General features: G+C 43.5%; 1 protein-coding gene across 1 annotated transcript in view; it reads right to left on the reverse strand.

The window, feature by feature from the left end:
* Positions 1-13,785, reverse strand: part of DLST (dihydrolipoamide S-succinyltransferase) — a 19,712-nt gene that overhangs the window by 3,430 nt on the left and 2,497 nt on the right. The window contains exons 3-11 of the mRNA XM_077750614.1: positions 12,380-12,428; positions 9,425-9,480; positions 9,222-9,296; positions 8,944-8,999; positions 8,315-8,426; positions 6,704-6,859; positions 6,262-6,338; positions 5,298-5,395; positions 1,329-1,459 (exon numbers count right to left, since the gene is read on the reverse strand). Coding sequence (XP_077606740.1) covers positions 1,329-1,459; positions 5,298-5,395; positions 6,262-6,338; positions 6,704-6,859; positions 8,315-8,426; positions 8,944-8,999; positions 9,222-9,296; positions 9,425-9,480; positions 12,380-12,428 — 810 coding nt within the window. The remainder of the gene's footprint in view (positions 1-1,328; positions 1,460-5,297; positions 5,396-6,261; positions 6,339-6,703; positions 6,860-8,314; positions 8,427-8,943; positions 9,000-9,221; positions 9,297-9,424; positions 9,481-12,379; positions 12,429-13,785) is intronic.

Raw genomic sequence — 13,785 nt, forward strand, 5'->3', positions numbered from 1 at the left:
GTGCCCGTTCTGGGGGCAGCCTTCAGAAGGGCTCAATACACCCACTCGCATGGGATAGGTGTGCACTTGGTTCTTTTTCACTAGTTCCACCCAAGCCCTCCCTTAACAGACAAGGGCCCAAAAAGGCAAACTAGCAAAGGGAGGGGTGGGAGTGCCACCCATTCCACTGCCTACTCTAACAGGTGAAGGAAGCCTCTTTCTAGGAGGCTTAGGAGGAAGCAGGGTAGTGGAAAACAGCAAACTTGCAGCTGAAAATCTAGGTCTAGTGCTGAGAAAAGACAAGCTTGGGAATCTTTTCCATAGAAAGTCTATGACTATGTTGTTAAATAAGCCACCAAGGAAAAGCATGTGAAGTGAGAAAGAGGCCAAGAGAACTCAGAATTGCCTACATGTCCAGGCAGGCAGAAGAAAACGATGGAGAGTCAATCAGGAAGCCTGAGAGGAATGGAAGAGACAAAGAGGCACACATCTGGGCAAAGCAAAGGCACCCCTCTACCTCCCCTCCACCTACCTAAACACACACCACTCAATGAAAGGGACTAGAGTTTCTATCTCTAGATCTTTAGGGACCCTTGGCACTGCTGAGGATTGCAAAAAGTGTCACTGTCCCCTCTCCAATCTTCCAGGGAACAGAGAAGCGTCTCAATAGGAAAGAACTGCTTGTTAGATCAACATTGCAATGACGTAGGTGAGCAGCAACTAAGGAAAATGAGCACCAAGTCCACGGGAGAGGGGCCGAGCCCAAGGCCTCCCATGAGGTTCAGTGACCAGAAACCAAAGGTCACCCTGGGACCTATGCCAAGTGTGAAAGTCAGGCCCCAAGATGCCAGGGCCCATGGGAAGGCTGGTGCTAGACAGAACATGAGCTTCCACCCTGACCTGAGAAGACTGGAAGGCTGGGCTTGCTCAGAGCTGCCTGATGGCAGAGCAGCTGCCAAACTATGAGCCGGGAGGAGAAACCATTCTGTCCAGCTGGGGGGAGGGGGGGGGAGTGGGGTGATGGGGGGTGGCATTACAAAGTAATCATGACACCATTTCAGAAAGGTGAATCAAGAAGTCCCTGGGGAAAGACACTCATGTTTTCCTAGGTAAGAAAGAGTTGTGGTGGGGTGGGGTGTGAGACAGCGAGCGAGACAGCGACAGCGAGCGAGACAGCGACAGCGAGCGAGACAGCGACAGCGAGCGAGACAGCGACAGCGAGCGAGACAGCGACAGCGAGCGAGACAGCGACAGCGAGCGAGACAGCGACAGCGAGCGAGACAGCGAGCCAGTCTGTGCTTCCGCACAATCTCCCAGCACCTCCTGGGGTCTGGCCACCACAAACTCACCTGCATTTACAACAGGCTGCTCCTGCAAGGCGAAGGCTGAGGCCTTCACGAATGCTGACATGAAACCTAGTTTGAGGTTATGTTTCTTCAGAAAAGCATCTTTGTGCCGAGCCCTCATCTCCTGGATGTTACTGCAAAAACACAAAACAAAGTGACCACAGAGCCTTTATTTTGACTTTCATACCAGCTTCTAATTCCGTGTACACAATTGGGTAAACATTTTCCCCTTACTCTGGACCATCTACCTAAGTTCAAGTTTTGAAATAGTCCAGCAGAGGTCAATATAATAACCTTATTCCTTTACAAAACCTGGAATCAAAGGAATTGGTCCAATCAGTCTTTAAGGTGGGCTGAGTCCCTTATCAGGCTCCTTCCTGGTCCAGAAGTCAGATTTCAGGGACAGGTTCTATGAACAAGAGATCACACAGCACACCAACATCCTTGCCTGGATGAGAAAGGGACTTCTAGCTACACTAAAACCATGAGCTCTCTCTTCTGAAGAAAAATTGTTTTAAACATAAACAGTCTATAAAATAAACAATGTTCTTTTTATTTGTTACAATTATGTCCCAAAAATCCACACCAAACTTGATTATGACTTTCTTGTGACCCTCTTCCAATCTCCTAAATAATGAAGACAAAAAAATGAAACAAAAACCAAACTAAAAACCTCCACAGGTATTCGGGCTCCATGTGAGCAAAAGCACTCATGACTATACACGGCCAGATACAGCCCAGTGGCATCTTAGGCTCATGGGAAAGTCAACAGATTCCTTCTTCATCTTCCCAGGGTTAGCAGTTCCATAGATTTGTTCCTTCAAACAGGTGCTAACACCCACCACATGTAAGGGACAAGGCTGGGCTTCGAAATACAAACATAATAAAGACACAGCCCTTGCCCTTATTATCAGTTTAATGGATGGGATTTCCTTGGCATTTAGAAAAGTAGGTATGTGTGGACCTAAGTTATTACAGTACAAGCAGCAGGCCTTCTGAGAAGCCTTTACAACGTAAACAGCCTTTGTTATTTAGGACTGAGTTTTCCAGATGTACCACATACATACTGCAGTTAGTGGGGAAATGGTTTTCCCATCATTTTGTTGCAGAAAACTCAATATTTATCGGAATACAGTTCCATGATGGAAACTGAATTTAACTTTATCTCAGGCCTAAACGCTCAGTTTTCCTTTTCTCCCCATAATGGCCTAATTTGACATTAGCACGAAAGAAGATGGTATAACTTTAACTCCCCCTTCAGACCGTTTGCCTTTGAAAAAGGAAGTTTTCCTAGGGAGGGCTGATTGGGTTTAAATGTTTGTTTTCCTGAGTCTAACCTTATTTAGTGCTAGGATTACCACCCTAAAGACATTACTGGTTCCCAAGACACAAGAGCTGCAGAAGAGGGCAAGAGACGTGATAAACATCTCTGCTCTCAAACCTGCCCAAATGCTATTGTCTGGTCATTAAGTAGTTTCTATTTCAGAGCTCTGCCCTTGGAGGCAGGGGCTGGGACAACAAGGCAGAGGAGAAGGCCTCAGAAAGGCCTCTTATGGGCAGCTGATCAGCATAAGACCCAAAGGGCACTCGATCTAAACCACATTACTGACTGCTGTGAGACCCCAGGCCATGGTTAAGTGACACCTCGATTAGCTGCTGAAAGGTGATCCAGCTACTGCACTTACCTTCCAATCAAAGCTGTTGGGCCAACTGCATCTTTCAAGGCCACAAATATTTACATGTTTTGTCTTAAGGAATTAGGTAGAATTTCAAAGTCCAATTCAATTTGTGTACAATTTGGCCCTAATGCACTGAAACATAAGCTGCAGCCTTTGTGACTCATTAGTCAAGGTCCTTCCCTATGTCCTACGGGTGGGAAGGAGAGAAATCTTTTGCTTGAATGACATCCAGTCTTTGTAGGAAGCTTCACAACAGAATGGAGAACATCTTGTGAAATAAGCCACGGAGCCCTACTCTGAACAATGCCATAGCACACGGTCAAAACACCATTCCCTTCTCTATATTTTTAAGATCCCTTCAAAAGAAAACAAATTTCCCTAATGAAAAGTAGGTTAGTAAACACTTAGAATAAAAAGAAGCAAAGAGATAACCTGAAGACCTCATGGTTTTCCTCGGGAGTTAAATATAAACTTTTACCCCCGGCATTCAAAACATTCCAAAGTATGGATCCAACTTCCTTTCCCATTCTTTTCCGCATATTCCTCACATCAGGTGTTTCTCAAGTGTATACTTTCCTGATACAGGGAAGTATCCTGTACTTTCCTGTGTCAGGTCCATGTTGTTTGTTTACATCATCTGGAATGAACTTTCCCCACAATGTTACTTGTGTCAAAATGCTAGCTGATCTTAAGCCTATTAAAAATCTCTTTCCTGGGGCACCTGGTTGGCTCAGTTGGTGAAGCATGTGACTCTTAATCTCAGGGTTGTGAAGTCAAGCCCCACACTGGGTATAGATTACTTAAAATCTTTTTTTTTTTTTTTTTTTTTAAGTTTACTTATTTTGAGAGAGAGCAAGAAAGAGGCGTGGGAGGGGGAGAGAGAGAGACAGAGAGAGAGACAGAAAGACAGAGAAAGAGAGAGAGAGAAAGAGAGAGAAAGACAGAAAGACAGAGAGAAAGAGAGAGAGAGAGAAAGAGAGACAGAGAAAGACAGAGAGAGAAAGAGAGAGAGAAAGAGAGACACAGACAGAGAATCCTCAACAGGCTCTTTGCTGTCAGCAGAGCCTGATGCAGGGTTTGAGTTCACAAACCATGAGATCGTGACCTGAGCCAAAAATCAAGAGTCAAGTGCGCAACTGACTGAGCTACCCAGGCGCCCCTCCAAAAATAAAATCTTAAAAATAATATATCTTGGGGCACCTGGGTGGCTCAGTCAGTTAAGTGTCTGACTTTGGCTCAAGTCATGATCTCATGGTTTGTGGGTTCAAGCCCTGTGTCAGGCTCTGTGCTGACAGCTCAGAGCCTGGAGCCTGCTCAGAGCCTGGAGCCTGGTCTCCTTCTCACTCTGCCCCTCCCCGACTCATGCTCAGTCTCAAAAATAAACATTAAAGAAACAAAGTCTCTTTCCTCCAAGTATTGCCTGGCCCTCCCTACCCTATCTCTGCCCTACACCTCAAAAAGAAATGCTCTCATTTTCTCCACTTCATAGTTTTTGTACTCCTCTGATACTCTTTTCCCTAGATTTTACTTTGTGTTTATATAAACCACATGGTAAGCTCTAGAAGGGTAGGGCTCTTTCTCCCTTATCCTTGCAGGCCCTTCAAATATAATATAGCATCTTGTACAAAGTACTGCAAAATTTAACTACATTCTTGTCCTCACAGTGCTGACACTTGTATACATCAAAACCTTGAAGAAAATGGGCGAGTCAACAGCTCACCATGGAAATGGGTATACTCAATTGTCCCTCTGGTTATCATTCTGAGGTTTTTACTTAAAAAACAAAACAACTTGCTTTTCATTTATCAAAGCTGGGAAGGTGAAAGCAATGACAAGCCTATGTCTTTCTACCACCCAAGTCTGAATCGCCTGGCAATGCACAGAAGGAGGAGCCGCTGTGAGAAAGCAGCAGAAATAGTGCGTTGGCTTGGAGTGTGCGGTCAAGGGTTCTACATCTCAAGGGTAGGCCCAGACATAAGCCTTGTTGGCTCAGCTGCCCTATCTCTACTTGGCAACTCGACACCAGTTATCAGGTCATCAGAGTTTCACACCATTATCAGCCTCATTTATTGGACATCACAAGATTCAGGTATAAAAGGCTAAGTTTTTTAAGTCACGGAGCACGCAATCAGAGAATGACGCTAATGGGTCACTCTGTGTCAGTCAACAAACAGTGCATGGAAATCCCTCTTCTTGCTGTTAGTTTTGGAATTAGTGCTAGGTAGGAGCTGGGGCAAGTTCAAGTGTTCTCCAAGGAGAAGGGGATAGGGAGTAAGAGGACTAGAGCGCTCACCTCATGTCAATCTCGTTGAAAGTAGTCAGCATCGCACATGTATTCTGGGCCTCCTTCAGACGCTGGGCAATGCGCTGCCGCATCCTACTCATCTTCTCCTGAAAGTGGGACAAGTATTGACAATCTGATCTTTCTGGATCAAGCCCTCCCCACTCAGTCCGAGGGAGCACTCAGCTTACAGGGACTGGATAGTCAAGGATGACAGTAATTAAGCACAAGAGCTCCAGGCTCTGTCTTGTCTGTGGTGGCTTTGTTCCTCTGAGCAAGAATGAGGAGACCGGGACAAAAACTACTCACTCAGACGTGCCTGCATTTGACCAAGAATGGAGGCTCAGGAAATGGTTTGATTTAAAAACCAAAACCAATTTATGAAAAGGAAGAGTGTGGTATAGGGCTAGCCAGCCCAAGAATCACCACCAAAAGGACAAGTTCTGGTGATAAAGACTTGCATGAAAACAGCTACTGTGGAATGGAAACTCACAAGCAACACACTTTGAGGGTACAGTATTTTTAGGAGGTATTCTCAGGCAGAGGAACCCACACTCTTGACCATACTTCCTTGAGGTTTTAGGTCTACCCCTGACAGCTACTGCTACTATGTAGCCTTTAGCTAAGTGTCCCTGAGGGGCAGGAACGGAGCTCACCAAACCACCTCTCTGCAGTGTGGGTTACTGGGGGAGGGAGGGCGCACGTTACTAAGTTCCTGTCTCGTGCAAATATTTCACTCAACCAAGGCCTTTGAGTGGTAGCACAACACAGTAGGAAAAACCACTGGACAAGTAAATGTTCAAGACTTTGGGTTCTAGTCCTATCATCTGACCGTTATGTGACTGTGAACAAGTCACTTCTTAAACTCAGTTTCCATGAGCTGTCAGCCATTCAAACGCAGGCACCACAATGTCCGCACTCCACTAATCTCAACACTGCCCTTCTGCCTCTTCCTGGAAGTGGTCCCGAGGCTTACCCGATGTTCTGAACGCAGGCCTTTGCCAGCTCCTGGCTCAACTACTGGAGGGGCAGCAGTGGGTTTTACTGCAGACACTGAAAAAGAAGATACGGTACAGCTGCATCAGAAAATCAGAGAAACATTCACTGATGAGTGCCAGTGCTTTCATACTGTACTGTCACTTAATCCTTAAGATATTGTGAGGTGTACCAGTGCCATTCCCACTTCACAGGTGAATGATCTGCTCAGAGAAGTAACTTCCCTAAAGTCACACAGCTGTAAACAGAAAGATGGGATCCAAATCCAGGTCTTCTGATATGGGCTACAGTTCCTTCTACAAAGGAACTGTCAATGGAGCCTGTTCAGAGCCATGATTGGTCTCCGATTCTGCCCTGCGAGGGAACATGACACGAGAGATGTTCTTCTCCCCCACAGACACACGTGGGAGGTGGAGGCTTACCGGGTTTGCTAGCAAGAGGTTGTGAGGGTGAGGGCACTGGTGGCATCTGAGTGGGTATGGGTGCTGCAGGGGGAGGAGGAGCTGCCGATGCTGCAGGCTCTGCTTTTGGGGCTGCAGCAGCAGCAGCTTCTGCTGGCTTGGCCTTAGCAGGAGCAGCTGAAAAACAAAAACAGAAGACATTGGTGCTGTCTGGAATGAAAAGCAACCAAGTCAGATACTAAGCAAGGTTTAGCAGTGAAAGCTCTATGTACAATCACTTGACAAATTCTACCCGGGCATCTGCCATATACACAAGGCACTATGAAATGTACAAAGGACACGAGGCACTATCCTTCCATTTCCCAGTGCTCCTAGATGTCCTACATTACATAACCGACTTAATTCAGCTACCTTCCTGATTTCACAAGTATCGACTGATTGTCAAATTTAGCAAGTACTTTCGCAGCACCTACTAAGCCTACGGCAATGTAAACTTCCAAGCAAAAGAAACCCAGGCAATTGAAGATGTTGATACATATACATGAAAGGAACACATTTCTAGTTATGGGAATATTGACAGGCTCTTCTATTATAACATCACATGTGGAAGAATACGCTCAACTATTAAAAGTCTAAAATAAAGGCTCAAAGAGTTCAAAGCATTTCATCTAGCATAATGCTCATAAGTCAATGAGAGGTGGCCAAGCCATAAATTCACAACTTTAAATTAGATGTGTATTTTGAGTTTATCCAACTGTACATATCTGGTTTCATATTTAAATAAGAACATTCTTTTTAAGGAATAATCAGGAGATGGAATTCTTCAACTGGAAAAATCGATCTTATTCCCTAGCCTTCTAGGGAATTATCTCAGCCTGATCTCAGCTTGATTAATTTCAATGATACAATCTACCATCTCTCTGCCTAACTTTATTGATAACGAGAAATAGACTTTAGCAGTCACAGCACTTAACTAAGAATCACAAAACCAGTTATTTTCTTTTCTAACCCCACATACTGACCGTAAGGTCCCATACATTTCCTTATTTCTCATTTCTTACAAATGAGAAAACAGGGGTGGAAAAAACATGCTGAATTCTCCAGAACGGACACCATGAAATATTACTTCTTCTCACTTTAGAACAGTGGCTCTCAGCCCTGGCTTTGTATCAGAATCACTTGGAGAGCATTAAAAAAAAAACCCAAAACAAACTATAATAACCAGGATCTGATAACACCAGATTTAATATATCAGAATCCCTGGACCATGGAGTCTAGGCATTTGTGTGATTTTAAAACCCCATGTGGTTCTGATGCCGGGGCTGGGGAGAAGGTAAAAAAAACAAAAACACGATCTTTGGAATCTTCTTCATTCTATTATACCTTTAAGAAAAGGTCCAGCATAAGAAAATACACAGAAAGAGCAGTTATTACGAGGTTTTGTAAAATATCCCTTTCTTCTAGAACTTTATATTTAAAGTGCCCACTAAATAAATACCACCTTAATCCCTCAACTAACAGCAACTGGAATGTCAAATAGTCTTTGGGGTATCAAGGAATTAGTACATTATGCTCAGCCCCAATTCCAAGGGGGAACACTGGAGACCTTGACAAGCAGGAGAACTTCTTTACCGCCAGTTTTCCTGAGCGTGAAAAGAGGAGTGCCTCCTTCTACTTTTCCCCCATCAGGTACCAAAAGTGCTTCAATCACGCCATTTGCTGGTGATGGGACCTGCACAGATGTCTGGAAAACAAGGACAGATGGAGAAAGGGTTCACATTTTTACTCAGCATTAGAAATTTAATTGTCTAGAATCTCCAATGAGTCACCAGAGTTGCAAAACAGATATACAAAACTCTGCATAAGGAAACACCAAGGCCACACCTGAAGACTAATGAAGAGTAGATGCTATTATGAAGATTCACCCTTTGTCCTTTCTCAGAAACATTAAAGCAACGTTCAGTTAATGTGTTTTCAAACAGCTCATGCATGAGCACAAGTGCACGAGCACAGGTGTGTACCCCCCTACTATAAAATTAAAGCTACTAAAGTACATAATACATATACGGAGAACAATCCAAAAATAAACCTTTAAGGCTTTTTTTTCTTTTTAATGAGCTATTCCAACACTTTTACAATGGAGGTTAAAGCAAATTAAAAATTATCTTTAAATAATTAAGTCCTTGTGTGTTTTTTCTTTAATTAGGTTAATAAAGCAAGGGGAGACCAGGAAAAATTACACTAATAGAGGACAAGCCTACCTTGTCAGTTTCAATCTCACAAACCACTTCATCTTCTGCAACAGTGTCTCCAACAGCTGAAAAGACAGTCAAAGGCCACCTGTTAAGTGGGAAGGACTCCAGTAGCCACAAAATCCCCTTTGACAGGTATGTTAGAAGACCTTTTTCCTATAGGGCCAGGAAAAATTACACTGCATGTAAAGAGAAGGAAGGAGCCCAATTACTGGGGCAGAGGGGACAGAAATGACAACTTTATAAAGTATTTAAACTTAAGAAATCAGTAAGGCCTGAAATCTTACCTTTCTCCCACCTAACATCTCCCTCTGTGACAGATTCTGCAAACGCTGGGGTTTTGACTGTAATCACATCATCCTCTAGGAAAAGAGCAAAAAAGGAAAATCACATGTAGTCCATATTTTTCATTTTTAATTAAATTCAATTGTTGCTCTTCCCATTAAAACGCCATTCCCAAGCAGGCAAAGAATTGAAGGCTGGTACTTACTGCACACAGCTGTAGTCCTGAAGAAGCGAACACTGAAGACATTACTGTTGTTAATACTACAGAAAACACAAAAAAAGTAAACTCCTTTAGTGGGTGAACCATTCACATTTTAGTCTAGAGAAGGCACCATAGATCACTTTCCCTTTAAATCAGTGATTCTCGGCCAGAGGTGCCCATCAGTGTCACCTAAGGGAACTTTTTCAAAGCATATATGTCCAGGCCCCATCCCCAGAGATTCTGACTCAGCAGGTCTCTGGCAGAGCCTGAATGACTTGGTGCTCTAAGTGGTAAGCTCCTCAGGTGAGTCCAGAACCCTGTGCTGAAGTGAAATGTCACGTCTCACAAAATAGAGACTTACATCTGGTTCAGTGAAGAAAAAGATAAGCATCTTGGTCCTTTGCACACCCACCAAAATGAACTGGCTTCCTGATTACGTTCTTCTTAACTAAATCCACCTAAGATAAACTGCGTGCCCTGGCAGTACATGCCATTGTGCCACAAACAATGAAATTTTTGCCTGCAGAATTATAGACAGATCAGATATGGCAGCAAGATGAGACAGTTACTAGGTATTAAAACAAGATGTTATGGGCCAAGGGTGAGGGGGAGGGGAGGGGAGTGGCACAGAACCACCAAAAAAGTCCTAGGAGATCTCCTAGTCTGTTCTCCTGCTTGGAGGTAGCACACGGGTCCATTCTGGACTCACTCAGGATGAACCTCAAAAGACCAAGGTATTTTCCAATATGGCACGAACTTCATAGAATGTAAACTAGAGAATGAGACCACCTTACATGCACAAAAGCATTAAGAGTGGTTAACTCTGGAGAGTGGGAGATGTAGATATATATGGTATCCATGGTTATCTGTTACACACATACACATTTGAGAATGACTAAGACCGATGGGGACTTTCACTTTCTATACTTCAGGACGGTCTGAATATTCTACAACAAACACCTTTATGATATGAAAGTTAAACAGATGGAAGTTGCCTTTTGTTTTTATTTAATGTTTACTTATCATGGAGAGAGAGAGACACACACGGAGTGTGCGTGGGGAAGGGGCAGAGAGAGAGGGAGACACAATATCTGAAGCAGGCTCCAGGCTCTGATGTGTCAGCACAGAACTGGACCTGGGGCTCGAACTCACAGACCATGTGATGACCTGAGCCGAAGCTGGACGCCTAATGGACTGAGCCACCCAGGTACCCTTAAGTTGTCTTTTGATATTTTTACTACCATAATGTCAAAATAACTATACGGTCTATGTAGAATCAAGGGGAAAATGTATGATATCTCTAAAGGAGCACAGAACACAAAGTGATCTGCATAAAGTCTATAATCATGTGTAAGCACACGTTCATGGGCAAGAACTAGCGGGTAACGTGCAACTGTAGAGACTTCTCTGTGAGAACACTCAAGAACCTGGAGCACTAGCTGTGTCCCAGGGAAAGGAACTTGGTGGCACTGTAGGTCAAGGGTAAAGTCTCTTTTCACTTCTGAATCATGAAAACCCAAGATGTTTTATGATAAAAGGGTTTTTAAAATAAAGTGGGTACCTTATTCACAGAAAACAGACAAAAGACAACACAAAAATAGTTATAAGCTTAGGGTGATCTCACCCCTCAAGTTTAGTGTTTTGCTTTTTAATAATTTACTTTCAGACAGTTATTTGTTGTATTTATTGCATAGAAATTTGTGGTTGTTCCAATTTCCATTCAAATTGCAGATGAGGGGCACCTGGGTGGCTTACTCGGTTAAGCATCCAGCTCTTGGTTTCGGTTCAGGTCAGGTCATGATCTCATGGTTTGTGAGACTGAGCCCCACGTCGGGCTCTCCACTTATGGTGTGGAGCCTGCTTGGGATTCCCTTTCTCTCCTTCTCTCTCCACCTCTCCACCCCTCCCCAGCTTGTGCTTTCTTAAAAAAAAAGAAACATATTATATGTTCACTGTAGAATATTTGGAAACAGCAAAAACAAAAACAAAAACCATACAGTAAAAATACAGAATCACTTTATAACCGGTGTTTCCCCACTTATCATAGTGTGAACATGTTAACATGACATAGCTTAACCAATCCCGTTTGGCCACTTTGAGAGACATCTGGGTGTACCAGGAGTTCTTTAGTATAGATCTTTAGAAATGGAATTGCTAGATCAAAAAATACACAGTTCAAAGACTCATGAATGTAACTGTCCTCAGAAATTCAGAACTCAGAACTCAGAAATTCATTCTTTTAGTACTAAGTGCATCATTTTCTCAGTTGAAAAGAAAATCCCATTGTGATGCATGGTGAAGAAGGAACTAATCTGCTGACGCTTCACTTTAAAGAGTCTCCCTAGACCGAAAGTAGCGTGATAGCTGTTTAACGGATAACTAGAGAGCATCCTCTTACCACCGCCCTGAAAATACTTGGAATGCAAAGTGGCATTAAGCAACATTCATAAGCAGAAGTTAATCTGAAACACACACGGGTGGCCTTTCTCCAAACTGCATTATGCAATAATAGCATTCCCTCCGAAGTAGTCAAAGTCCCAGGACTCAACTGACTAGTCTTTTGCTTTTACGGTTTCGAAAACGAGTAACTATGCTACCAAGAGGATGCTCTAAATGTCCACAATAAATGTAAGCCTCCAGCCCTTCGGCAGCATCTGTATCCAACCAGAATACTTAGGAGTCCCCTGTATATCTATTCCCACAAAGAGCAGGTTCCAATTTCACTTTCTTTATAATCTAGACACCTGAGGACAAGCACTCTCTTGGGCCAGCACTTGACAGGAGGTTGAAGCTCAAGGCAGATCACACATCATAAATCAACAAGGTTAGGTCTAGAGAATCAACATAACCACCTTGATATCCAGGGTTGGAAGCCAGTGAAGAAAGTAAATGGTCAAATTTAGAACTAAGTCTTAAATACTCTGTGGCCACACATTTGTGCTCCCCAGTGATACTTACACAATCTTCCTGCTGTCAGGGTAACCTGGTCCCTGACATAAGGAGACCCCTGCAAGAAACAAAACAAAACAACTCTTATCTTATACAGGTTACCTGCTGGGAATGGAAAAGTCTGTTCATCTCCTAACTCTGAGATAGAACAAGTGTAGGCACCAATATAATCTCTATCATACAGAGTCCTGCTTCTCAATGGCAGAGAGCAACAGGTATGTGGAATAGAGAGTGGGTATATGTTCGAAGAGGAAAGGGAAGAATTCTAAGGGCAAAGCCTGAAGTAGTTTTAGAATCTTATTTAACTTAAAATTCATAAATTTTCATTATCCTTTTATATTTTCATAATAAAACTTTCCTACTCCCTAAGTGTTCAAATATAATTGAAGCTTGAGAAAGACACATTATGGTTTATCTTGTGACTACACATAGCCTAATCTGAGCAGTGGGGATTTGGTCTGGGTTTGTTTCCCTGGTTACTTACAATGCATGAAGCTGGAAGTCTTACTACCTAAACTCTAGTAGCAAAGACTGGGCCACTTTAGGCCCAGAGTTTCCAGTTTGCCCCAGTACCCAGCAAATCACTGTCCCTCCTTTCAGTCTGTCTTCCCATGATCTCCCTGAGGTCTTCCCCTCTGGTCAAACTCAACAAGGTGGGAACCCCTTTCTGTCCCACCAAATGTCCTAACCACAGATAACGGTACTTCCCCAACTGACAACTAATTACTACAGTGCAGCTGCCTCACCTGAACATATTCTTTCAGAGCTCTTCATTCTTTCAGATTATCAATTCTTTTTTTTTTAATTTTTTATAGTTTATTTATTGAGACAGAGAGACAGAGCATGAGGGGGGGAGGGGCAGAGAGAGAGAGGAAGGCACGGAATCTGAAACAGGCTCCAGGCTCTGAGCTGTCAGCACAGAGCCCGATGTGGGGCTTAAACCATGAACCATGAAATCTGACCTGAGCTGAAGTCAGATGCTTAACCAACTGAGCCACCCAGGTGCCCCAGATTATCAATTCTTTCTAAACCAAGGGCTCAGGAGACACCAAATGGGAAACAGCTCTCTTATGCCCCCTCCTCCCCCAAATCTCTACAAGGTTTCAGAGTCAAGTCAGTCACTTCAGCAGTCAATGCCTCTGCAGCACAAATCCCAAGTATAGCATATCTTTGAGCTAGTACAGCCAGCAGCAAGTTATAGTGCTTTAGGGTTTACCAAAAGCTTTCACAGGGATGCCTGGGTGGCTCAGCTGGTTGAGCATCTGACTCTTGATTTCGGCTCAGATCATAATCCCAGGGTCATGGTATTGAGCCCTGCATCTGGCTCCTCACTAAGCATGGAGCTTAAAATTCTCTTGCTCTCTGCCCCCTTCCCTTCTCTGCTCTCTTAAAAAAAAAAAAAAAAAAAAAAAAAA

The sequence above is a fragment of the Crocuta crocuta genome, unplaced genomic scaffold (genome assembly GCF_008692635.1).
Source record: "Crocuta crocuta isolate KB4526 unplaced genomic scaffold, BGI_CrCroc_1.0 scaffold186, whole genome shotgun sequence".
Classification (NCBI taxonomy): Eukaryota; Metazoa; Chordata; class Mammalia; order Carnivora; family Hyaenidae; genus Crocuta; species Crocuta crocuta.